The sequence below is a fragment of the Nicotiana tomentosiformis genome, chromosome 8 (genome assembly GCF_000390325.3).
Source record: "Nicotiana tomentosiformis chromosome 8, ASM39032v3, whole genome shotgun sequence".
NCBI classification, from domain to species: domain Eukaryota; kingdom Viridiplantae; phylum Streptophyta; class Magnoliopsida; order Solanales; family Solanaceae; genus Nicotiana; species Nicotiana tomentosiformis.
In genome coordinates this window covers 27,752,336-27,779,370 of record NC_090819.1, presented here as the reverse complement: position 1 = coordinate 27,779,370, position 27,035 = coordinate 27,752,336, and the positions used below count along the sequence as shown (strand labels likewise).

The following is a 27,035-nucleotide window of genomic DNA, read 5'->3' as shown; positions in this document are numbered from 1 at the left end:
GCTACTTCAAATGCAATCATGGATTAATCATCATATATCAAGTTAAGGATATTAACCATCAAAGAAATATAAACAAACAGTTAGAGTAAAAGTCAGTAAATTTCATTGATGATTGATAAGATTCTACCACAAAGCATAAGAAGAAGTAAAAGCACTGGAAACGTGAGCAAAAGAAACAAAAGAATCCTAAACTGGGTCACTGGTTGATCTACGCTAGGCTAGGAGGCTTAAGGTTGGGAAGAGCTAGGTGCTTGGTTTTTTTGGCTTGGAGGAGTTTTAGCATATCCTGAAGAATTCCATCATTCTTCTCCTTTTATCTTGACAACTCAGTTCTGAGAGCATCTCTCTCAGTCTCTACCTCTACCAACCTCTTCTTCAGCTCTCAATCTCAGCATCCTTAGCCCCACATTGCTACACCAAGGCTCGCACCTTGCTATTCACTGGTACCTTCTTAGATGAACCAGGTTCTTTAGGAGTGGCATGGACTTTATAGTCACAAGCAAGTAGCGTATTTGCCCCAAAATGATTCTTGCTTGTACCAACCTCCCACTTCTTCATAGGTACCTTGAAATGTGCAAGCACAACTATGAGAATGAAGCCATAGGGAATGACATGAGTCTTGATGCCATTTAGAACCCTATCAAGAAGCTGGATTATAAATCCAGGCCAATTAATCTGCCTCCCACTATCTAAACACTCCATGAGGACCAAGTCTATGAAGTTTGCATTGTGCCTCCTTTCCTGCCTTGGCAGAACACATTTGTTGACAAATTCAAACAACACTTTGTGGGGTGGCTTCATCTCACTCTTGTACACAACCTTGGGCTCAATTTCCTCCTCATTATCACTGAATTTTCTGGTAATGGCAAGGGAAGTAGGAAGCTTTTCTAGGCTTGGCCACTTGTGCTTTGTATAGTCATTGTACCCCTCAGCAGGTACACCCAGAATTTCTCCCAACTCCTTTATATTAAAAGGAGACTATACTAGTCACCCTTCCATTTTTTACTTCAGCATTTGCCATAAACTCAACGATTTCACTCCTGGCCAACCTTCCATCCATCTGAAGGACCATGTCCTTCCAGCCTTGCAACTCCAACTTCTCCAATAACAACACTATTCCTTGCTCCTCCAAGTTCCTGAGGAGTCTTCCCTTCAAAATAGTATTCTTGCCAAACTTGGCCATCTTGTCTTTCTCAGTGTCAGAATCATCTTCCTCCTCTCCACTCCATTTTTCTTCCTCAACAATTTTCACTTGTTTTGACTTCATAGAAGACTTGGTTTCTTTTGTCAGGGTGGATGATTCAGCAGACTTTGATTCTGTAAGAGATTTCTTAGTGGAAGTCTTGGCTTTCTTGGGTTTGGGACTCAGAACCTCCACTTCTTCAGTCTTTTCTTCATCTCGAAGGACCAGGTCCATCTCATCAATATCAACAGCCTCAACAGGCTCATCCATCTTCTTCTTTTCTTTAGCAACCGCTTTTCTTTTACTTTCTTCTAAGGCTTTCTGCAGTTATGCCTCATTCTACTTTAGCTGGCTTCTTGTGGCTCTTCCTCCTGTGGGAGGAATTTCAGCAGTAACAGAAGGGGCAACCTTCCTTTTCTTGTTAGCCCTAGCAGTACCAGGGGTTTTAGCCTTGGAAGTACCTTTATTATTTGGATTATAGCTCTCAGTCACTTTCTTCAGTAGGTCAGCGAGGGTTTTCTCTACAGATGAATCAGGTTCATCTACATTTTTCCCAAGTTGAACAAGCCATTCAGCAGCTTCCCTAGAGCCACTTCCCCTTGTTTTCTTCACACTCTTCTCTACTCCATCAGTTTTCTCTCCCCAAACAACCATTACACCTGTGTCTTTGGTTAAACTAACAAGAGTGGGTGAAGAATCAACCACTCTTTTACCCTTTCCCCTCACAACACTCCTAACACCCTTGCTCTATTTTTCTTTTCCTTTTTGATTTTTACCACCAACTCCTCCAGACTCTGTGTTTCAACCCCAGCTATAGAACCTACCAATACAAACCTATTCTCCAAATTTGCAGCAACTTCAGAAATTGTCTCAGGAGTGACTTTAGGGCCAGAAGATACCTGTTCAGTTTCAGAAGAAACAGTTTCTTCCCCCTCAGTAGTAGATTTGAAGGAATCATCATATTTCTGAGGTTTATTCCTCTCTATTCTCTTGCAGTTATTTATTGATTTTCTGAATTTGCTCTCCACCAGCAACAACCTTACGAGCCATTATTTTTACTCTTTTCTTATAGGTTGGGTTTGGTATTGTAATTCGCAATATGCAAATTTCATATGCAAAAATGTTGATTGGTTGGATTTGCGGCTAGGCGGTGGAACCAATTTGCAAGATATGCAAATTATCAAATTGGTTGAAATTGTCAGATATCAATCAATTTTGATTGGTTAAACAATTGACTCTTCCTGCTATAAATAGAGGCCCTTGTTCCTCATTTCAAACATACCAAAATAAGATAGAAGTACTAGAGCTGTGAGAGTAGTACACATGCTATTTTATAGTCTGTGAGAAAATAGAGTGGGAGTAATATTGTGGTGAGGTATTTAAAATAAATAATGTTATTTTGTTTTAGTCATAATAGTCTTTTGGCACTACACAGTTGTAATATTATAGTGGTATTATATTGTTCCTCTCGGGTATTGTATTTTATCCTATTAAAATATTTGGTGTTATTGTTACTCTCTTGTGTTAGGATTATTTTTTGTGGATATTATTCCTGGGCGGGATATATTTATTTTCTCAACAACGTGATATCAGAGCCATGACGAACGCTATCTTTTCAGTACTCATGTCTCATAAAAGATAATTATAAGAAATGGTATCTACGTCTGAAAGCCATTCTTGGCTCTCAAGATGTATGGGAAATCGTAGATAGAGGGTATGCAAAACCCGAGGAAAAAGAGGTCTTGGCAAAGACGAGGAAGAAGGATCAATAAGCCCTCACACTCATCCACCAATATTTGGATGATGCCATATTTGAGAAATGCTACCACCTCAATTGAGAAGATACGGGGAGGACATAGAAGATGTTTGTGTGGTAGAAACAATCCTTCGCACTTTAACACCTAAATTTAATTTTATGATGTGTGTTATTTAGGAGTCTAAAGATTTAGACTCTATTATAGTGGATCAATTAGAGGGTTCTTTACAGGACCATGAACAAAAGATCAAGAGGAGACAAGAAGTGCCATTGGAGCAACTTCTTAAAAGTCAGGCATCCTTTAAGGATTATGAAGGTGAAAAGATCTATCGAGGGAATGGACGAGGACGAGGACGTGGCGGTCATGGAAGAGGAAGAAGTAACGGTAACAACTTCAACAATAAAGTTTAATTCACTAAACATTCAGAGGTTGTGGTCGTGGACAAAGAGGAGGAAAAGGACGTGGCTACTACCAAAAAAATAATGGACAAAGGTATGACAAATAAAAAATTGAGTGTTATAATTGTCATAAATTTGGCAATTACTCTTGGAAATATTGTAGCAATGTTGAAGAAAAATCTAACCTTGTTGACGATTAGAAAGAAGAAGATGAGTCAACGTTGTCGCTGGCACTCAAGGAAGAAGGTAGGGATGATTGTAGCTCGTGGTATTTGGACAATGGAGCAAGTAATCATATGTGTGGATGCAAAGAGAAGTTTGTGGAGATCAATAAAACGGTGATAGGTAATGTGTCCTTTGGAGATACCTCAAAGATTTAAATCGAAGGGATAGGTACAATTATAATCTTCTGTAAAAATGGTGACCATAAGTTAATTCAAGATGTTTATTATGTCCCAAAATTAACAAGTAATATTTTGAGTTTGGACCAATTTCTTGAAAATGAATATGATACCCACATGAAAAATATGCATCTTTGGCTTAGAGATTCAGGTGAAATTCTAATTGCTAAAGTGCATGTGGCAAAGAATAGATTATTTTCTCTCAATCTTAAAACAATTGATACAAAGTGTTTGAAGGCTAATGTGCAAGATGAATCATGGTGTTGGAACATGTGATTTGGGCACTTGAATTTTGAAGCACTCAAATTATTGAGCGAAAAAAATATGGTGCATGGGATACCATCAATCAACTATCCCAATCAATTGTATGAAGCTAGTCTTCTTGGAAAACATGCAAGGAGGAGTTTTCCAAATGAGGACATATCAAGATCAACCAAACCGCTTCAGCTTGTTCACACTAATGTGTGTGGACCAATCAATCCACCTTCTTTTGATAAAAATAAATACTTTTTGCTTTTCATTGATGACTTTAGTAGAAAGACTTGGGTTTATTTCTTGAACCAAAAATCTAAAGTTTTTGCTGCTTTTAAAATTTTTAAACTACTTGTGGGAAAAAAAAGTGGATATGAAATAAAATTTTTAAGGTCCGATAGAGGAGGCGAGTTAACTTCAAAAGAATTTAATGACTTCTGTTAGTCTCGTGAAATTCGTCGCCCTCTAACGGTACCTTATTCACCCCACCAAAATGGAATTTCAGAGATAAAGAATCGAACGATTCTTAATATAGATAGATATATGTTGAAAGCTAAAATTATGCCCAAGGAATTTTGGGCGGAAGCTATTTCTTGTGCAGTTTATTTGAATAATAGGTCTCCAACAAGAAATGTTAGAGATCAAACCCCTCAAGAAGCATGCAGTGGAAGAAAACCAGGTGTCAAGCACTTGAGAATCTTTGGGAGCATAGCCTATGTTCATGTGCCACAACAAGGGAGAGCAAAGCTTGACGATCAAAGTGTCAAGCATGCGTTTGTTGGATGTGATACGAGTTCAAAAGGCTACAAGTTATACAACCCAAGCAGCGGCAAGGTGGTGGTAAGTCGCGATGTTGAATTTGATGAATAATTGACATGGAATTGGGAAGCTCAGTAAGAAACTTCATATGATTTTCTTCCATACTTTGGTGATGAAGAAGAACTAAAGACCGTGGAACCTGTGTAGGATAAAACTCCACCTCCTTCACCAACCAATGTTGCATCTCCCTCTTCTCAAGAAAGTTCAAATGAACAACCGCAAAGGACAAGGAGTATTCAAGAGCTCTATGATACATAAGAAGTTACTAATTTTGATTTTTTATATTGTCTTTTTACTGACAGTGAACCAATGAACTTTGATGAAGCTGTTACAAACAAAAAGTGGAGACAATCCATGGAAGAGGAGATCAAGTCAATAGAGAAGAACAACACTTGGGAGTTAACAACTCTACCCAAGGGTCGTCGAGCAATTGGAGTTAAATGAGTATACAAGACAAAGAAGAATGCTAATGGAGATGTGGAGAAATACAAGGCACGACTTGTGGCTAAAGGCTACAAGCAAAGGCAAGGCATTGACTATGAAGAAGCCTATGCACATGTTGCCCGCATGGAGACAATTTGTTTGCTTATCTCTTTGGCGGCACAAATGAAGTGGAAGATCCATCAACTAGACGTCAAGTCAGCCTTTTTAAATGGCTATCTTGAAAAAGAAGTCTATGTTGAACAACCATTGGGATTTGTGGTTAAAAACCATGAAGATAAAGTGTTGCAGTTGAAGAAAGCTTTAAATTGATTAAAGCAAGCCCCACGAGCATGGAATAGTTACATCGACAAGTATTTTCAAGACAATGGGTTTACTCGTTGTCTCCATTAATATGCTTTTTACCTTAAAGTTTATACTAATGGAGATATCTACTTGTTTTTCTTTATGTTGATGATTTTATTTTTACGGGTAATATCCCAAGTTTGTTTAAAACTTTTAAGAAAGATACGTCCTGTGAGTTCGAGATGACAAACATAGGGCTCATGTCATACTGCATGGGCCTAGAAGTGAAGCATATGGAGGATGAAATTTTCATCTCTCAAGAAAGCTATACGAAGGAGATGTTGAAGAAGTTCAACATGCTCGATTGCAACCCCGTGAACACACCGATGGAGAGTGGGACAAAATTGTCCAAGTTTGATGAATCAAAAATTTTGTAGGAAGTTTGAGGTACTTTACTTGTACCAGGCCAGATATACTCTTTGCAGTTGGAGTAGTAAGCCACTTCATGGAAGCTCCTACCTCCACTCATTTGAAAGTCACTAGAAGAATTCTTCGTTACCTAAAAGGTACGATCGGCTTTGGGTTGTTTTGTTCTTCTTCTAGTGATTTCAACCTTGTGGTATTTTGTGATAGTGATCATGCGGGAGATATTGATGATAGAAAAAGCACAACTAGTTTTGTGTTTTTCTTGGGTGATTCTGTTATGTCTTGGAGTTCAAAGAAATAATCAATTGTTACTCTCTCGACTTGTGAAGCTGAATATATTGCAGCAACATCTTGTACGCGTCATGCTATTTGGCTGAGAAGATTATTAAAAGAGCTCAATTTGCCAAGCTACAGAGATTTGTATTGATAACAAATCCGCACAGACACTTGCCAAGAATCCATTGTATCATGATCAAAGCAAGCATATAGATACAAGGTATCACTTCATCAGAGAATGCATTGCCAAGAAGGAAGTCGAGCTCAAATATGTGAAATCTCATGATCAAGTTGCAGATATCTTCACAAAGCCTCTCAAGTTTGACGATTTTTAGAGATTGAGATAAGACTTGGAATGAAAAAGAAAAAATAAAATTAAGGGAGAGATTTGTACGGTCAGCCTCATTAAATAAAAAGAGAAACAAAAAAACTAAAGAAAAAATGTGATTGGTGGAAAATAAAGCAATGGTAGACGGCAATTGGTTTTGATGGATCAATTGATTTTGGTATTGCAATTTGCAATATGCAAAAATGTTGATTGGTTGGATTTGCGGCTGGGCGGTGGAACAAATTTGCAAGATATGCAAATTGTCATATACCAATCAATTTTGATTGGTTAAACAATAGGCTCTTCGTGCTACAAATAGAGGCCCTCGTTCCTCATTTCAAACATACCAAAATAAGAGAGAAGTAATAGCGTTGTGAGAGTAATCCACAGACTATTTTATAGTCGGTGAGAAAATAGAGTGGGAGTAATATTGTGGTGAAATATTTAAAATAAAGAGTATTATTTCTTTTGAGTCGTAATAGTTTTTTGACATGTAATATTATAGTGGTATTATATTGCTCCTTTCGGGCATTGTATTTTACCCAGTTAAAATATTTGATGTTATTGTTAGTCTCTTGTGTTATTATTTGCCGTGAATATTATTTCTGGACGGGATATATTTATTTTACCAACAGTTGTATGTGAGATCAAAGTAACATTAAACATGAATAGTTCACGCATTAAACCAAATTTCCATGTCCAAAACGGAACGAAACAATTGTTCAACAAATATAATGTAGACTGGACTTAAAAATGGAAAACAACATAAATGTTATCATAGCAACGAACACTTAAAACAAAGACAAAATGGCGTCCCAAAATGATCAAAGATGCTGGAAACCGTGATTATAAAGAAACTCATGATTCTCAATCCCAAAGTCATTAGTCTCAATCTGACTGAGTAGATAGGCGTTTGGATCGTAAAATCCCTCCACGTGTTGATCATCAAGAAAACTAACTTCATGGTGTGAGAAAATGTCGAACTTATCAATGTTGGCCAAGGTTTGAGCAACATCTTCTTCAACTTTTCTTTCTTCTTTAGAAGCATTGTCGTCGCCAGGAATTAGATCCTTGTTTCCATTTGTATCTTCATTCACAGTTTTGGCCCCTTCTTTTGCTTTGTCCATTTCCTTTTGAGGATTAACTTCATGCATACCAAAGTTTGCAATGCTTCCACTATTCCCTCCAAGTTCAAATGTGTTTGAGCCCAACATGGCCTGGTTGTCATTTCCTGCAAATTTCATGACCCTATTTTTAAAATCTGACCATCTTATGGATTTAAGTTATATATAGTACGTGATAGTGTAAAAAATATTTACGCTATCAACGTAGTTTAAATTTGTGATAAAAAATTAGTACGTACCATTTTTACCATGTAATACTTATAATAAAAATTTACCTATAATTATCTTGTAATCACATTATTATGTACAATTTCTCAAATCGAAGGTGCACATTCTTGTGACACATCTAATGCGTTTATTCAGATCAGTTTTTCTTGGCGAAATTACCTTCATATAGAGAAAACGCAGTGGCCACCGCATCAGTTTTTGCCAGGCTAACAAACACTTCTTCTTCACCCTTTTCTTCACCAGCATTCTCATGAATAGCTTTGCTCCCCTCTTCTTCTTTCTTGTCATGAGCAGCTTCAATGGGATCACAATTCGCAGAGATTCCAAAATTCCCTAATTATGTTAGGAAAACAAAAAAAAGGTCATCCCTTGTAGCTAAAGATTTTTATTATGTAAACAATAACAAACACTATAGATGCATTCACTAATTACATAGTTCTTGTGGCTTATAGAATGCAAATAATAGTACTTGATGCATATTACTAGGCAAAATTACCTTCAAATAGAGAAAACTTAGCAGCCGCCGCATCAGTTTTAGCCAGGCTAACGATCATTTCTTCTTCACCTTTTTCTTCTACTACATAATTGTTTTCTTCATCAGCATTTTCATGAATAGCTTTGCTCCCCTCTTCTTCTTTCTCTACTTTCTTGTCATAAGCAGCTTGAACGGGATCAAAATTTGCAGAGATTCCAAAATTCCCTTATGTTAGGAAAACAATTAAAAATGGTCGTCCCTTGTAGCTAAATAGTACTTGATGCATATTAATATATAACATATTTTCTTTTTGCGCTAAAAAGTAAAAAATATGTTTGTGAAGAGCATGCAAAGTGAAACTACCTTCATTATATGGAAATTGAGTGGGCAACTCTTCATTTTTTGCCAACCCTACAACCACTTCTTCCTCACGTTTCTCTTCAAATGCAGAAACGTCTACACAAGGAAAAACCTCTTTGCCTTTTGCATTCCCTTGCACGATCTTGGCCTCCTCATTTTCTTTGCCTGCTTCCTTCTGGGGAAAAACTTCATAGCAATCCGAGTTTGCAGCAAAGTTTTCACTCTTCTCTTCTTGAAATAATGGTGGCATGTTGAGAGCATCAATAGAAACATTAGAGGAAGAAGCCTTGTCGAATTTCTCAAGTTTCGAAGGACTTGGACTTTTACTCACTACAAAAGTTGATGACTCATTAATACAAGTAACAAATGATAATGATCTTTTAATATAGCTAATAATTTTGGTGATGAAAATATAACACAAACTAAAGTTTATGTGTCCGTGTGTTATTTAAGTTCTTCGGTGTCTTTTTACTGATCTCCTATGAAAAGTGGGAAGGGGAGCCTTAAAGCAACGATAAAGTTGTTTTCATGTGACCTATAGGTCACGGGTTCGAGCCGTGAAATCAGTCGCTGATGCTTGCATCAAGATAGACTGCCTACATTACACCCCTAGGGTGCGGCCCTTCCCTGAACCCTGCAAGAATGTTAGATACTTCGTGTATCGGGCTGGCCGCCCCTATGAGAAGTGGTGATATAACTAAAATAATATTTGTAAATATGACTATTAAACGAAATCTCCCGTGACGTTTCACGTACTTGACTGAAATAATTTTTGTGGCTTATCAAATGCATATTTAAAAGTAGTATTCACAATGAAATTACCTTCAATGTGCAACTCCTTATTTTTTACCAAGCGCAAATCCACTATGTGGATATCTTCTTTCCACCCATCTGTATTCCCTTGCACAATCTTTACCCCCTCATTTTCTTTGTCTGCTTCTTTCTGGGGGAAAACTTCATAGCAATCCAAATTTGCAGCAAAGCTTTCACTCTTCTCTTCTTGAAATAATGGTGGCATGTTGAGAGCATCAATGGAAACATTAGAGGAAGAAGCCTTATCGAATTTCTCAAGTTTCGAAGGACTTGGACATTTACTCACTACAAAAATTGATGACTCATTAATTAATACAACTAACAAAAGATAATGATCATTTAATATAGCTAATAATTTTGGTGATGAAAATATAACACAAACTAGAATTCTTGTGTGCGTGTTTTATTTAAGGTCTTCTGCGCTATTTTTTACTGATCTCCTACGAAAAGAGGTGATTTAACAAAAATAACATTTGTAAATGACCACAAAATCAAATCTCCCGTTTCACATACTAGACTGAAATAATATTTGTTGCTTATCAAATGCAGTTTTAAGAGTAGTATTCACAAAGAAATTACCTTGAGTTTGCAACTCTTTGTTTTTTGCCAAGCGCAAAGCCACTATGTGGATATCTTCTTTCCCATGCACGAGCTTGCCTCCCTCTTTTTCTTTGTCCATTTCCTTCTGGGGAACAACTTCAACGCTATCCAAATTTTTAGAGCTTCCAATTTCTCCTTTTTGAAACAACGATAGCACGGGGATAGGATTCGCGGGGAGGTTGGAGGACGATGGCTTATAAAATCTCTTACGATTCGAAGGTTTTTTACTCCTTGACCCTGCAAATCAAGCCCATTTAGATAGATTAATAAGTATAGACTAAACAAAGTACGTGTACAAGAAAGACTAATTAAGGAAGCAAAACCGGTTACCCTTTGAATGAACCTTCTTGGATTTATCCGCATTCTTGTGGCGATTATCCGGGTTCCTAAGATTGTTGTATGCATCAGCTAAAAATGTATGTGTCGGTTTCCTTTCTATTATAGGTTCTTCAGCACTGCTCTTTTGAATTTTCGCTGCAGACTCGCTGCTCTCCGAGTTTGAACATTCTAACTTTCTTTTGTTGGAGGGTGTTTCTGAAGCCTCTCCAACCTATAGTTTAATTAACATAGTGTTAGTTATAAGCATAAAGTAAAGTAAAAATCCAACAATATTTGTAAGAGCTTAATTTATTTGCACCGCCCGATGTAAGTAATTTTTGCACACCTTAATTAATTACAACCCGCATTTCTAGAAGGCTTACCTTTAAGTGACTCGACAGGGTAAAAATTCTTTACATTTAAGGGTCGTTTCGTTAAAAAACAAGTTATCCCAGGATTAGTCATCCCTGAATTGTTATCCCACCCTCCTATATTAAAGATAAAAATAACACTACAATTTCGGGATTAGTTATACTGCGATTTGTCTCAACCTAACGTGGGATAAACTCATTCTCAAATTTAATCCGGGGATTAATTATTTCTTATCTCTCGTACCTGTATATGGTCGAAACCTATTAGTCAGTCGTATGGACTGGTCGAGATAATAATACTTCGATCGAAAGGTATCTGCGTAAGGTCAAGTCGAGGTCCAAAGTGATAGCGTCATAATTCGAGCTCCAAGACCGATCAAGGATCGTCTCGGTGTCATTATCGGGCCCATAACCAAATCGAACCATAAGGCAACGCGAAGGTTGTCGGAGATGCACAGACCGACCGACACCCACCCCGAATATCAAGACTCCGAGTCAGGATCGAGCTCAAGTCAAGGCCGATGACTCGATCCAATATCGAGTTCGAGTCAGTATCGAGCTCAAGTCAAGGCCGATGACTTGATCCAATATCGAGTTCGAGTCAGTAACGAGCTCACAGACAAGGGTCATTGCAACTACACTAAGGGAAAGAATCTTGGCAGAAATTAGGGAAAAGACAATTCATCATGGGTTCTCCACTATATATTTTTTATTGTATACAAAGTAGGATCTCTCTACTATAAAGAGGGGGATTATTGTAAGCATAAGACATTCACACGTTGTAACAAAAGACTACTTCTCTTATTGAAAGATAAACCCTTGGAGCTTGTTTTACTTTAGCATACTCATTCTTCTTATTCAAAAATTTATCTCCCGCTTCTATAGTCAAGAATCTACACATTTCTATTTCTCTGTACGATTTATGTCAGACTATATCACATATCCTTAGAACTACTTATAAATTTAACTTTATCCGATTTTCCGGGTAAACAATACCAAACGAGCCCTTACGGATAACTTAAACTCTACTTGTAATAACTCATTTAATGTAACAACTTACCATAAACTCTCTTGCTACATTCTCTTCTGTGTAGTGATTATCCGAGTTCATGAGGTTGTTGTATGCAATCGCGGGTAAATTCTCAATAGGCTTTTCGGTCAACATCACTTCACATCCAACAGGCAGTTCACTACTACTGCCCTTTTGTTTCTTTGCTGCAGGTTCTTTCCCTGAGTTTGAAGATTGTGCTTTTCTTTTCTTGTTGTGTTGCTCAACCTTAGTTTAATCAAAATACTGTTGTAAGAAATGTGCAACAGTATAATAAAGAAAGTTTATATTTGTAATAATCTAATAGCTTACCCTAAACTCTTTTACTTCATTGGTTTCTGGATCTACTTCTACCTTCAGTTTCTCGAAACCCTTGAATATGAACCTTCTTACATCCGCCACAGACCGGCATTCGGCACTTTTTTTCTCATGGTAGTAAAACTGCAACACAACAAGGTTTTTCTTAAGATTGCAATTATTAATTAATACAATATTAGTATAAATTAGAAGTTTGATTCTTCATTTTTCTCATTTTCTTGAATTATCTTTTCGTTAGAGCGTCTAGTTTTTAGGATCAAGATATAACCACCGAATTAAAACAAAATTTTAATTAAGTTGTATGCGCGGACAATAAATAAATCGTAGTTACCGTATCGTAATGTCCATTTGGACGTTGTCTCGTTTCAGCAGTCCATCCAAGCAGTATGTCATTGTATTTGCTATTGAGTCCAAATGGATCGTTTGGTTGTTCTCCCGTCTATAATTCAGAGTACATAACAAAGTATTTAACTACATTAATTGTCTAATAAATATGACAAAGTTTTAAGAAAAAATTGAAATTTACACATGAACAAAATCTTAAAACCAAATGTACTAACCTTATTCAATTTTACTGTATAAGTGTTAGCTTCGCTTTCTAAAGGTAGAATTACGAAGCTAACAGGAGTGTAGCCTAGGACTTGAGCATTAACCAACCTTCTCTTCCTCGCAGTGAGTTGCTGGGGAGTTACACGCTCATTCTGCAATAGAAAAATTGTTAATTAATTAAGATATTTTGCTAGTTATTGACTTTGATTGGAAAATGATAGCCCTAATTCTCAGTCCTTTAGTGTAATAGACAAACTAACTAAGAAACTAAGAAAAAGAACTGTGAAACAACATCCGGTAAATGTCTAAGCATACTAAAAAAATTGGCTCTCTGCTGATTTGTGACAATATGTATGAGAATGCGAAAAATAATATACTAAAATGATAGTAATAAATATATCATCGCACAACATGCCAATGGAAAAATAAATCTAAAGATCATAAAGTAAATCACTAAACAACAAGCAAAAGATAAAGATGTAATAATAATAATAATAATTAAAAAAATCATACCCGAGTCACCATTGTTTGCTCAATCGCTTGAGATATCAGATGGAGAGAATTCTGCTCTAGTGGTTCCTGTGGTGTAGAAGTTGATGCGATCTGTAAAAACAAATCTTTATTACATATTGGAATAAACATAAATTGAAATTATCATGATGAGAACTAAAAATGATCAATTCATTAAATTTCATAATTACATTATTATGGGCAGATTACCTTTTTGACATGCAGCACCTTCAACTCAAATTATACTACAATAAAGAAATTATTTATATGTACACAAACATTTACACTAAGTGCAATATAATAGTATTCCACATGCTGACTGAATTAAAATCTTGGATCTACCTCTATAACTTTACTTCGAAGAGAAAAAAGTTTGAAAAGATTAATTCTACAAAATTTAACAAAGATAAAAAGACAAAAAAATTGCACAAAGTCTCCTTAAGTATTTTATATGAGGGGTAATACATACAAACGCGAATACGTAAGTTGTGTCTTAAGAATTAATGAAAGAGAAAATTACCTTTAAATGTGGTTAAACTAGATGTGCTTGCACTTATGACCTTTAGTTGGTCAATTAACTTTATTTATAACGGAAACAGTGTAATTATTGTTTTTACTTGAGACCATTTTAAATCAAATAACAAATGTGTAGATTGCAACATTAAGGCATACTAGTTATTTAGATAATCTGTTAGATTCTTGTAATATTGCATCAGTATTTGATAAAACTCCACAAACAAATCTAGGCCTAGCCGTTATTGTTCTTTAACAAAGACAATGTAAAAGAAGGAAAGAACCCTAACTACAAATAAATCTATTCTTATCTTTCTTTTTAATAAAATAGAAAATTGAAATTACTATTGTTTTAGATCTGATATATCATGTGCTTGTTTATCTGATCAATAAACATTAATCGGGGAAATAACAAAATTAATTAAAGAAACTGTTTATTTCTTTTTATAATGTGATTGCTCGCCATCTTTTTGACAGACAAAAAAGATATATGCAAACAAACAAAAGAGAAAAGCTTTTGGCGAATTCCTTTGCTATTTTTGTTTTTTCTTTTCCAAAAAACCAATTCCTGTTTGGATTCGAAAAAAACTTTCAAAAATACTTCCGAAAAAATAAAAATAAAGACCTTTAGATTTATAAAAAGATTTGTTCTCTAAAATCAAACCCAAAATGGGGCATAAAGATTGTGATAAAATTTGTCAAAATAAAATCTATATATGCACCTCTAAATTTGTTTTCTATAAGATAAACTGAAAAAAGGAAAAACAAAAACATACCCAAGTGCCACCAACGTGTATAGAAACGCACACACAAAAACACATACACACACGAACACATATAGATATAAGACCTTTAGATTTATATATAATTTTATATGTTTTTTTTCTTTGCCATTTCCTGTTTGGATTAGAAAAAACTCTCAAAAAATTCCGTAAAATTAAAAATAAATTAAAGACCTTTTGGATGTATACAAAACTTTATTCTCTAAAAATCAAAACCAACAAAAAATGAGGCATAAGGATTATGATAATATTTGTCAAAATAAAATCCATATATGCAACTAACTATTCCACTAAAATTGGTTTCTATAAACTAAACCAAGAAAAGGAAAAACAAAAACATATCCAAATGCTACTAAAGTGTATAGAAATGCCTACACACACACACACACACACACACAAAAGCACATATATAGATATAAGATAATAAAAGGTAAAGCACAAAGCAAGAAAACGAAAAGGAATAAGTTGTAGTAGTAGTAGTGTTACTGTTGTTATCGCTACATCCTCCGGTGGATGACTTGATACTCCAGAGGGTACTAACACCCATTTTGTGATATCATGAGGTTTTTGGTTATCTTCATCCTGTAAAGGATGCATAAAAAAAATATATAAAACAAATTATTAAAATTCTATATCAAGTTCTCTAGAATTTTGTCTTAATTTAAATTTTATAACAGCAATTAATTTATCATAGTTCATAACAACTCCTGCTATGCTTTTCTCTAAAATGCCAATTGACGTTTGGTTTTGCAACCATTTCTTGAAAAGAAAAACCAAGAAAACCGTTTTCTTTGGGTAAGAAAAAATTTTCTATTGTTTTTCTAAGAGTACTTCTGTAAAATAATTTCCAAAAAAATTATCCAAGCGATCTAAGTAGTTTTACAGAATGCATCTTATTAATTCTTTATACAAAACACTTAAAAAATCACTTTTGAAAGAATAGTCTTAGTTGGAAGACAACGTACCACGATTTTAGCGAAATTGATTGGGACATACGGAATTAACTCACGACAGTTGTTAATATCTGAAGAAGCCATTTTCTCTATAAGCAAGAAAAAAAGGAGAGAAAATTTACTCAAGGGACTCTAAAATATTGAAAAACAGTGTGGTTTGAGGACTGGTTTGTAGAGAGATATATATAGCTAAAATTGAGAAAAGGTGCCTTTTTGAAGATTTGGATGCAATTAGTTGACAGATTACTGTTTTAGTAGGAAAATAATATTGTCATTCACCATATTAGGACAATTCTTTACAAAATTTTGGCCAATTTTTGAATAGTTGTTTGTAGTGATATGGTTATCTGTTAGATTCTTTTAATACTTCTGTAGATGTGATCGTAATTAATCCATGTAACTATTACCATTATCAACAATGTCAATTTGTTCTAGGAATTAATTATTAAACAAATATGACTTCTTTTACCGTTGCAATTAGAATCCTGCCCAAATTGCATTGATTCTGATATTTTAGACATTTACATGTTAACAAGTTACTAGTAGAAGAACTTACAATGTGAACCTTGCGAAAGTAAATCCATAATGATTTTGTTAAGCTTTTTAATAAAATAAATTTATTTTTAATCATCCCTGTTATATTTAAATATAAAAAGTTATATATACTAATGCTTGAAAATAGAAGAATTCACATACGTAATTTAAATACAGGGGTATCAATGAATTTTAAAAACCAACTAATCGATCAAATCGAACCATACCAAACTGATTATTAGATTTCTCTTTATAAAATCGTATGGTTTTTAATTAAATATATAACCGCACCAAATAATTGGTAGATTTTAAATTAAATTTATTAAAATAAATTGAAAAAGTATCGAATTATAGAGAGGCTGTTTCCAATAGAAACTCGGCATCCTTCCCTCCAAGAACTCCCCACCTTGCTCTTGGGGTGACTTGAACTCACAACCTCTTAGTTGGAAGTGGGGGTGCTTACCATCAGAGCAACCCACCTTGTCTAGATATATATAAAATATATTTTATATATTAAGTTTCAAAACTACAAACCATTAAATATTTTGTTAGGCCTTAGGATTATGAAATGAGTAATTACAATTACAAGCCAACAAATAATTAAAACTCAAAATTCCAACTTCAAAACCTATTCTGATACTTCTATTGAAACTAAATTAGTTCCGACAGCTTGAGTAGTAAGACGCAAGATATTCCGACGATTGTGAATAGCAAACTACAATGTGTTAAATATGTTTTTTCTCAAATAATTTAGATTTCTCTTTTTGAATATTTAATCTTCTATTTACTCTATTCTTGAATCACATCTTGATTAATATCTTTTCACTTGTGAGATTATATTTCTCTTGTCTTTGCTTAATTTCTTTTACGCTGCTGTATAATAATACGATGGATCTCTATTCTGGCCATTTTTCATGTTTTCTTGAATCTATCACTATATAAATAGTAAAAATGTTTATAGATTTTGTCAAGTCCTATACAAGTATACATATCATTCTAACTTTTATTAGACATTTACATGACATTGAAAAGAATAACAAAAATTAGTTGAACCGACCAATACCGAAGAGAAATTGAGATGAGTGGGACGATTTCGAAAAGTCTATTTTTGGTTATATGAAATAAGTAATCGAAAAATTGATATGTTATAAATTTTATAAAATAATCGGGTGAATCGAATCATTAAGACTTCTAGTAATTTATAAGCCAAATAAGATATATCACAATTATCGTGTATACTTTCGATTGATCAAACTACTTAACTTTTGCTTACTGAATCAAGTATGCATCACTTGTTGGCTTTTCGGCAAAAAATCTATCTGCTGAAATTAAATATCTTAGTTGCCCGATATATTTTGGATGAAGTCGCTTTTGCTACTTCTTGACCATGTTACAAGCTAGAAAGTTAAGTCAAGAGAATTTTTAGGATAATATAAAAAGCTCTTTACACTAACAATATATATAATTGGGAAAAAGGTTAAAATTGTTCCTATACTATCGAAAATTAGTCATGTTTATACCCGTTTGTACTTTCCGTCCAAAATCATATTTACCGTTAATATAGTATATAATTTTGTTCCTAACCCTAACAGATGTCCAACATGGCACCGGGACCCCATAATAATTTGCCAACTAGGCAAATCTTGACCCATTCTTTTAGAAACCCGCCCCACCCTTATAACCCGTTAATTAATCTCATCCATCGATTAAATAAGACCATATTCAGTCGATGAAAAACTAGGGTTCATGCACAAAATTTCCTTTCCCCTCATTTGATCTACTCTATCCTGATCTTAGGTGAGATTTAATGTCGCAGAGTAGTACTTCCTCTTAGAGAAGGTGTCGATGTGGTATCATTGCCAACCATTTCACATCAACCACTCTAGCTAACCCCGGTAGAAAATTCTATAAATGTCTACGGCCCAAGGTAAGTGTTTTATGTGGATTTGTCTAATCTTTCTACTATATCTAGCTCTTTTTATTTGAAAATTAAATCTTTTAAATGGTTCTTTGGCAGAATAATTCATGTGGCTATTTCGAATGGGAAGATGACATATCCGCGGATGGTTCCCATCTTGAAATAAGAGAACTAACGTCGTCTTTGAATGTGGTTACGATTGAAAGAGACAAGTTGGGGGAAAAAGTAATTGCCATGGAAGCCATGAACAAATCTGAAGCTACTAAAGTCCAAAAGTTGGAAAAAAGAGTTATACAATTGATGATGGTGATAATTACTTCTAGGGCACTGTTTGTTGGATTCTTTGCCGCCTGGATAATAAAGTAGATTTCATTATGATTTTTTCTTGTTTAGTTGATTATCATTGTGTTAGTTCAGCCCTCTCTTTGTGTAGTGAATTGACATGTATTGCTTAGTGAAGTAGGGAACTAGTTTCTTAAGAATTTGAAAATGTATGTTTAATTAGCATGTATTAGTTTAGGCCCTTAGACTGATACTCTAATTGGATATGTAATAGTATGATGCTTTTATTTTTGGCCTGAAATGGTGAACGAATATGAGGTTTCGATTTTTAGCATTCTCCACTTTGAATTAGTAGGTGTTAATCTGCACAAACACCTGCTATAGCAGCAGTTACATCTTTACCATATCCTTATGTGTTCAATCTATATTAACAAGAAGATAATGAATATCAAAATAAAGGGAACATGATGAACTTGAAAATCCATACCACAAACTGTTCAGAATTTACTAACATTCACAAAAATTCATAATAACAACTGTCATAGTACATCACCAACTACATAACACCAACTGTCATAACATTCACATAATGGACTTCATAGAAGTCCATACCACCAAGCACAAAAATAAATGTACTGTCATAACAGTAATTACATCCACCAGCAAATTAACAATTGTACTGTCATAGCAGTAATTACAAACCTTCTAAAGTTAAAACTCACAAAAACTTTCACCACTTAACTGACTTTCCACCTTTAGTAGTCACATTAGTTTTGTGACTTGCCATTACCCTTTCTTGTCTTCATCTTGGCCATCTTTTCAAGCTAATTTCTTGTTATAGCTTTCTTACCATTCCATGTGAGATTCTTAGCTGAGTATGGTAGGTTTGAGGGCACACTCACACCAGATAAGTCACCAACAAAGTTGATGGTCCTTGCTATAGCTAATATGGTTCCTTGCTGTCTCATAAGTATGGTTGTCCTTTCTTCAGAGAAACTCCTTGGCCAAATATCTAGGGTAGAATCTGAATCAAAATCAGAAAATTCAAAATCTGGAAGGACACTGTTGCTGGGGAGTTTCTGTCACGACCCAAACTCCCTCCGTATAATGTCGTGACGGTACCTAGTCTCTACGACTAGGTAAGCCTAACAAATCGCAAAAAAATAACAAACGAAAGTAAAACTTGGCAACTAACAGCAGTGGATTACTGAATAACTAGTAACAATGCCGCTCGGCATGTACGATAACCAATACTCTATAAATACACAGTCTTCCCAAAATCCGAAACATCATAAGTCACAAGCTACAGAAGTAGACTAGTATCTCTATACACCAGAGACTAACAAAAGAAGTACGGAAGGTAAATGGCATAGGAAAGAATAGAGGGGGACTCTGAGGTCTGCGGACGCGGTAGATATACCTTGAAGTCTCCGTACAACAGCAAGCACTCTCAGCTAATAGCGGGGATGATAAGAAGTACCTGGATCTGCACACAAAACATGTGCAGAAGAGTAGCATGAGTACACCACAACGGTACCCAGTAAGTGCCAAGCCTAACCTCGGTAGAGTAGTGACGAGGTCAGGTCCGGGCCCTACTGGATACAATAACAAGACAGATGATAAAATAAAATGAAGTAAAATAGAGAATTTAACATAAGGAATTCACAGAGAAATAACAACACACAGACAATGTGAAAATAACAGGGGCGCTCCTAAGATACTGTCTTGTAGTCCCAAAAGTAAATTCTCGACAGGGGATCTCCCGAGATACCCTCTCGTAGTCCCAAAAGTAAATATTCATGGAGAACTCCTGAGGAACCGCCTCGTAGTCTCAAAAGTGAATGTGCAGGGAGAACACCCGAGGAACCGCCTCATAGTCTCAAAGTAAATATGCAGGGAGAACACCCGAGGAACTGCCTCGTAGTCTCAAAAGTAAATGTACAAGGAGATTTCTACAGTTATACTGATAAAGAGCAAGGAAAAATAGGAAATCAACTAGGCATACTTCACGGAGTTCAAATAACCAATTGAAGCACGTAGACATGCGATATTAGACTAAACAGGATAGCTACACATGTTGGAATAGCTCAATTAAGAATGAAAACAGACTAATACTCATATAAACGGTATAACTCAAATTAAAAGAAAAACAGTTTACTACTCAGTAAAATAAATCGGGTTTTACAACAAATAGCCCGTGTACGTACTCGTCACCTCACGTACATGGCGCTCACATATCACAACAGTACCAAATCCTAAGGAAATTTTCCCCACACAAGGTTAGGCAAGCCACTTACCTCGAATCAAGCTCAATCAATATGTAAGAATGCCCTTTCCTCGATTATCCAACTCCTAATGGCCCAAATCTAGCCAAACACAATTGTATATCATAAATACAACTATAATAGGCTCATCTAATTTATGAAATCAAAACTTTAACAAATATTCCAAAATTCACCCTAAAACGTCGACTCAGGCCCACGTATCGGAATCGAGTAAAAGTTACAAAATATGAACACTCATTCACTCACGAGTCTAACCATATCAAATTTACTAAAATCCGACACCAAATGGTCCTTCAAATCCTCAAATCAAACTCTCCAAATCCCTAATCTCAACTCTCAAATTTCACCTTAAATACACACTAACTAGGTGAAAAAATAAACGGGGAAGCAAGATTATTGATAAAAAATAAGAACAAGGGACTTACCTCAAGAAATCCCTCAAAACTGCTCTCAAGAAATCGCCAAACCCGAGCTCAAAACGAGCAAAAATCGCGAACCCTTGCATTTAAGTATTCTGCCCAAAAATCTCGCACCAGCAGCCCATAGTCACACCTAAAACGCTATACCCGCGGAATTTCCATCGCAGGTGCGAAAATGACTTAAAGGGACTGGGTCCGCATCTGCGAGTAATGGGCCGCACATGCGCGCTCGCTCCTGCGAAATTCTTCCGCTTCTACGATCCCTTACGCCCTGGCCCTTTCGGCTTCTGCGCTCCATCTTCCACATCTGCGGATGTGCAGATGCGGTTATACCTCCGCACCTACGACCTCTGGCTTATTCCTTCCAAACCACACCTGCGTCCATTGGCTCGCTTCTGCGGGCTCGCATCTGTGGTCAATGTTGCGCATGTGCGATTACACCAGGTGCAGCAGCTTCAGTTATTCATCCAAAACCAAATTTGATCCGTTAACCATCCGAAATCAACCCGAGGCCCCCGGGAACTCAACCAAACATACCCACTAGTTCTAAATCACCATACAGACTTAGTCGAGCCCTCAAATCACATGAAATAACGCAAAAAACACGAATCATCCTCCAATTCAAACTTAATGAACTTCAAAGTTTCGAACTTCCACAACCGATGCCTAACCTATCAAAACACGTCCGATTGATCTCAAATTTTGCACACAAGTCATATTCGACATTACGGACCTACTCTAACTTCCGGAATCAGAATCCGACCCCGATATCAAAATTTCCATTACCGGTCAAAATCTCCAAAAATTTGACTTTCGCCAATTCAAGCCTAAATCAGCTACATACCTCAAATTCACAGTCCAGACATGCTCCTAAGTCCAAAATCACCCAACGGAGCTAACGGAATCAAGAGAACTCCATTCCGGAGTCGTTTTCACACAGTTCCGACTACGTTCAAAATCCTAAGAGTTAAGCTTCCGTTTTTAGGGACTAAGTGTCCCAAGACACTCCGAAACCAAAAACAAGACCTCCTGGCAAGTCACATAAGCAGAAAAAGGTACGGGAAAAATAGTAAACAGGGGATCGGGGTTATTACTCTCAAAACGACCGACCGGTTCGTTACATCCTTCCCCTCTTAAACAATTATTCATCCTCAAACGAGCATAAAGACATATATGAAGTGGTGAAAAGATGAGGATAACGACTGCGCATATCCCGCTCGGTCTCCCAAGTCGCCTCCTCGACCGACTGACCCCTCCACTGAACCTTCATAGAAGCAATGTTCTTTAAACTCATCTTTCGAACCTGTCTGCCCAAAATAGCCACTGGCTCCTCAACATAAGATAAATCCTTATCCAACTGGACTGAGCTGAAAACCAACACATGAGTCGGGTCACCGTGATACTTCTGGAGCATAGAAACATGGAATACCGGATGAACTCCTGCTAGACTGGGAGGTGAGGCAACCTCATAAGCAACCTCCCCAATTCACCGCAACACCTCACAGGGACCAATGAACCTTGGGCTCAGCTTGCCCTTCTTTCCGAACCTCATAACGCCCTTCATAGGCGAAACCCGCAACAAGACTCGTTCTCCAACCATGAATGCAACATCGCAAACCTTCCGATCTGCATAAATCTTCTGTCTGGACTGGGCTGTGCGAAGTCGATCCTGAATCACCTTCACCTTATCCAAGGCATCCTAAACCAAGTCTGTACCCAATAATCTAGCTTCGTCTGACTCGAACCAACCCACTGGAGACCGACACCGCCTACCATAAAGAGCCTCATATGGTGCCATCTGAATGCCCGACTGACAACTGTTGTTGTAGGCAAACTTTGAAAGTGGCAAGAACGGATCCCAAGCACTCCCAAAATCTATCACACAAGCGCGGAGCATATCCTCTAGTATTTGAATAGTGCGCTCGGACTGCCCGTCCGTCTGAGGGTGAAACGTTGTGCTCAACTCAACCCGAGTACCTAACTCTTGTTGTACAACCCTCCAGAACCATGATGTAAACTGCGTACCTCGGTCAGAGATGATAGATACCGGTACGCCATGAAGCCTGACAATCTCACGAATATAAATTCGAGCCAACTGCTCAGAAGAATAGGTAGTCATCATAGGAATGAAATGAGCTAACTTGGTCCGCCTATCCACAAGCACCCAGACTACATCAAACCTCCGCTGAGTCCGTGGGAGTCCAACAACGAAATCAATAGTGATCCGCTCCCATTTCCACTCCGGAATCTCTAACTTCTGAAGCAATCTACCTGGCCGTTGATGCTCATACTTTACCTGCTGGCAATTTAGACACCGGGCAACATATTCCACTATGTCTTTCTTCATTCTCCTCCACCAGTAATGCTGTCTCAAGTCCTGATACATCTTTGCGGCACCCGGACGAATAGAGTACCGCAAACTGTGAGCCTCCTGGAGAATCAACTCACTTAAACCATCTATATTGGGCACACATAGCCTGCCATGCATCCTCAATGCACCATCATCTCCAATAGTGACCTCCTTAGCATCACCGTGCTGGACCCTGTCCTTAAGGACAAGCAGAATCATACTGATGCTCTCTGATACGATCATAAAAATAAGACCGAGAGACCACACAAGCCAATACTCGACTCGGCTCAGAAATATCCAATCTAACAAACTGGCAGGCTAAGGCCTGAACATCCAATGCCAATGGCCTCTCTGCTACTGGTAGATATGCTAAGCTCCCCAAACTCTCCGCCCGGTGACTCAAAGCATCGGCCACCACATTGGCCTTCCCGGGATGGTACAAAATGGTGATATCATAATCCTTAAGCAACTCCAACCATCTCCGCTGACGCAAATTAAGATCCTTCTGCTTGAACAGATGTTGCGAACTCTGATGGTCGGTGTAAATCTCACAAGGAAAACCGTACAAATAGTGCCGCCAAATCTTCAAGGCATGAACAATAGCTGCTAACTCAAGGTCGTGGACAGGAAAATTCTTCTCATGCACCTTCAGTTGTCTGGACGCGTATGCAATCACCCTACCATCCTGCATCAACAACGTGCTGAGACCAATCCGTGACGCATCACAATATACAGTATAAGACCTCGAACCTGTAGGCAATACTAATACTGGGGCTGTAGTCAAAGCTGTCTTGAGCTTCTGAAAGCTCTCCTCACATCCTTCCGTCCACCTGAACGGAGCACCCTTCTGGGTCAGCCTGGTCATAGGTTCTGCAATGGATGAGAATCCCTCTACAAAACGGCGGTAATACCCCGCCAAACCAAGAAAACTCCGGATCTTCGTAGCTGATGACGGTCTAGGCCAACTCTGCACTTCTTCCACCTTTTTTGGATCCACCTGGATCCCATCACTCGATACTACATGGCCCAAGAATGCCACTGAGTCTAGCCAAAACTCACACTTTGAAAATTTTGCATATAGCTTCTTTTCTCTCAAGGTCTGAAGCGCAGTTCTCAGGTGCTGCTCATGATCCTCCCGAGTCTGGGAGTATACCAAAATGTCATCAATAAACACAATGACGAATGAGTCAAGATAAGGCCGGAACACACTGTGCATCAAGTGCATAAAAGCTGTTGGGGCATTGGTCAACCCAAATGACATCACAAGAAACTCGTAGTGACCAAACCGAGTCCTGAAAGTAGTCTTCGGGATATCTGGATCCCGAACCTTTAACTGATGATAGCCTGAACGTAAGTCAATCTTGGAAAACACTCTTTGACACCCTGTAACTGATCAAATAAGTCATCAATACGAGGTAATGGATACCTGTTCTTCACTGTGGCTTTGTTCAACTGGCTGTAATCAATACACATCCGCATAGAACCATTCTTCTTCTTCAAAAATAAGACATGAGCACCCCAAGGTGACATACTGGGCCAAATGAAGCCCTTATCAAGCAACTCCTGTAATTGCTCCTTCAACTCCTTCAATTCAGGAGGAGCCATACGATATGGAGGAATAGAGATGGGTTGAGTACCTGACAACAAATCAATGCCAAAATCAATATCTCTGTCGGGCGGCATGCCCGGAAGATCAGCTGGAAACACATCTGGAAAGTCCCTCACTACATGAACTGACTCAATTGTAGGGGTATCAATACTGACATCTCTCACATAAGCTAGATACGCGTCACATCCCTTCTCGACCATTCGTTGAGCTTTAAGAAATGAAATAACTATGCTGGGAGTATACTCTAAGGTACCTCTCCACTCTAATCACGGTAAACCTGGCATAGCCAGGATCACAATTTTAGCGTGACAATGAAGAATAGCATAATGGGGCGACAACCAGTCCATGCCCAAGATAACATCAAAGTCTACCATGCTGAATAATAATAAATCGGCTCTGGTCTCAAAACCACTAAGAGCAATCAAACACGACCTATACACGTGGTCCACAATAAGAGAATCTCCCACAGGAGTAGACACATAAATAGGGTAACTCAAAGAATCCTAAGATACGCCCAAATATGGGGCAAAATAAGAGGACACATAGGAATATGTAGAGTCTGGGTCAAATAATACCGACGCATCCCTATGACAGACCAGAATAATACCTGTAATGACAGATTCAGAAGCAACTGCCTCTGTACGAGCCGGAAGAGAATAATATCTGGCTTGACCTCCCTCTCTAGGGCGACATCGACCTCCCCGACCTCCACCTAGAGCTGGCTGAGTAGGTGGGGCGGTAGCTAGTGTTGGAATCATAACTTGAGGACCCGATGGAGCACGTGGTGGCTGAGAAGTGTGTGGAGGTGAACCCCTCCTAAATCTGGGGCAATCCCACACCATATGGCGAGTGTCGCCACACTCAAAACAAGATCTCGGAGAGCGTGACTGTTGTGATTGGCTCGGGCCAGGTCTGCTGGACCGGCCGCTAAAAGCACCCCGAGCAGGAGGCACACTAGATATTGGCAGTGCATAATAAGACCCCTGGGGCCTAGAAGGGATCGTAGTACCACTGGCGGCTGGAAGAGCTGAATGAACGGGGCGACTCACATAACCCCTACCATGTCGAACTGCAGTTGGGGCACGAGTACCACTGTAAGTGTCAGACTCTCGAGACCTCTTGGCCTCCCTCTCCTCTCTATCCAGGGCAAGCATGCCCTCCAATCTCCTAGCAATACTCACAACCTGCTGATAAGAAATATCCATCTCCAACTCCCTGGACATACTAATCCGGATACTGGGGTGGAGTCCCTCAATAAACCATCGAACCCTCTCTCGAACTTTGGCAACCAAGGCCGATGCATGTCGGGCCAAATCACTGAAGCGGACTGCATACTCTGACACAGTCATAGCACCCTAGAGCAGCTGCTCAAACTCTGCGCGCCATGAGTCCCCGAAGATCTGAGGGACATACTCTCTCAAAACCATGTGCGAGAACTGAGTCCATGTAAGTGAAGCTGCCTCATCCGGACTACTCAACTCATAAGCACGCCACCATTGATAGGCTTCTCCTCTAAGCTGGAAGGTGGTAAAAGAAACCCCACTCGTCTCCCCTACGCCCATAGTACGGAGAATACGATGACACTCCTCCAGAAAACCCTGAGCATCATCTGTAGACAACTCGCTGAAGGTAGGTGGGTGGTACTTCTTGTACCTCTCAAGTCTGAGCTGCTCCACCTCAGAAGCAATTGTCCTAGTCTCGTGCTAAACTGGAGCTACCGACTGCATCAGTATAATCTCTGGAACCTGGTCGGCCCGAACCCACTGCTCTGGAGTATCGGCGACGGGCGTCTATGCTCCTCCCCCGGCCTGAGATGTGGCAGGAGCAAGTGGAATCAATCCAGCCTGAGCTAAGGTGCTGAACATGCTCAAAAACTGGGCTAGAGTCTCCTGGAGAGCTGGTGCAGCAACAGGTATCTCAGGTGTCTGCCCTCCAGCTGGAGCTACTGGGGTCTGTCGTCGCGCGCGCGGGTGCTCTGCTGAACCGCGTGGTCATCCTCGGCCTCTACCCAGGCCAAGGCCTCTCGCGGCTCTAGCAGGGTGGGCAGGTGCCTGGTCATCAGATTCGCTTGTACATGTCCTCACCATCTGTGAGAGAATAGAATATAGAA

General features: G+C 38.1%; 2 protein-coding genes across 3 annotated transcripts; both read right to left on the bottom strand.

Annotated features, from left to right (window-relative positions):
- Positions 1-7,224: 7,224 nt before the first annotated feature.
- Positions 7,225-9,847, bottom strand: LOC104091686 (uncharacterized). The gene is made up of 4 exons (XM_070181902.1): positions 9,576-9,847; positions 8,415-9,083; positions 8,078-8,251; positions 7,225-7,797 (listed from the first exon to the last, which is right to left on the bottom strand). Exons 2-4 carry the CDS (start codon positions 8,470-8,472, stop codon positions 7,391-7,393), a joined length of 639 nt encoding a protein of 212 aa, XP_070038003.1. The 5' UTR covers positions 8,473-9,083; positions 9,576-9,847; the 3' UTR covers positions 7,225-7,390.
- An 8,887-nt stretch (positions 9,848-18,734) lies between these two features.
- On the bottom strand, positions 18,735-27,008 carry LOC117275634 (uncharacterized). Of its 2 annotated transcripts, XM_070182217.1 has the most exons (3): positions 25,533-27,008; positions 19,683-19,748; positions 18,735-19,286 (listed from the first exon to the last, which is right to left on the bottom strand). In XM_070182217.1, the coding sequence occupies exons 1-2, from the start codon at positions 26,272-26,274 to the stop codon at positions 19,717-19,719; spliced, it is 774 nt and encodes a 257-aa protein (XP_070038318.1). In that variant the 5' UTR covers positions 26,275-27,008; the 3' UTR covers positions 18,735-19,286; positions 19,683-19,716. The 2 variants fall into 2 exon arrangements, with proteins under 2 accessions (XP_070038318.1, XP_070038317.1); XM_070182216.1 differs by lacking the exon at positions 18,735-19,286 and having other exon boundaries at positions 19,440-19,748.
- Between the last annotated feature and the right edge of the window lie 27 nt (positions 27,009-27,035).

Bases quoted from the DNA above. Each gene is read 5' to 3' on its own strand.
- LOC117275634 (XM_070182217.1), bottom strand. From the start codon at position 26,274: ATGACTGTGTCAGAGTATGCAGTCCGCTTCAGTGATTTGGCCCGACAT. The intron at 19,749-25,532 runs GTATTATTCTGG...TTTTGTGTGCAG, and splicing joins TTCTGAATCTGTCATTACAG to ATCCAGGTACTTCTTATCAT.
- LOC104091686 (XM_070181902.1), bottom strand. From the start codon at position 8,472: ATGATCGTTAGCCTGGCTAAAACTGATGCGGCGGCTGCTAAGTTTTCT. The intron at 8,252-8,414 runs GTAATTTTGCCT...TAACATAATTAG, and splicing joins TAAGTTTTCTCTATTTGAAG to GGAATTTTGGAATCTCTGCG. The intron at 7,798-8,077 runs GTAATTTCGCCA...TGAAATTTGCAG, and splicing joins TGCGTTTTCTCTATATGAAG to GAAATGACAACCAGGCCATG.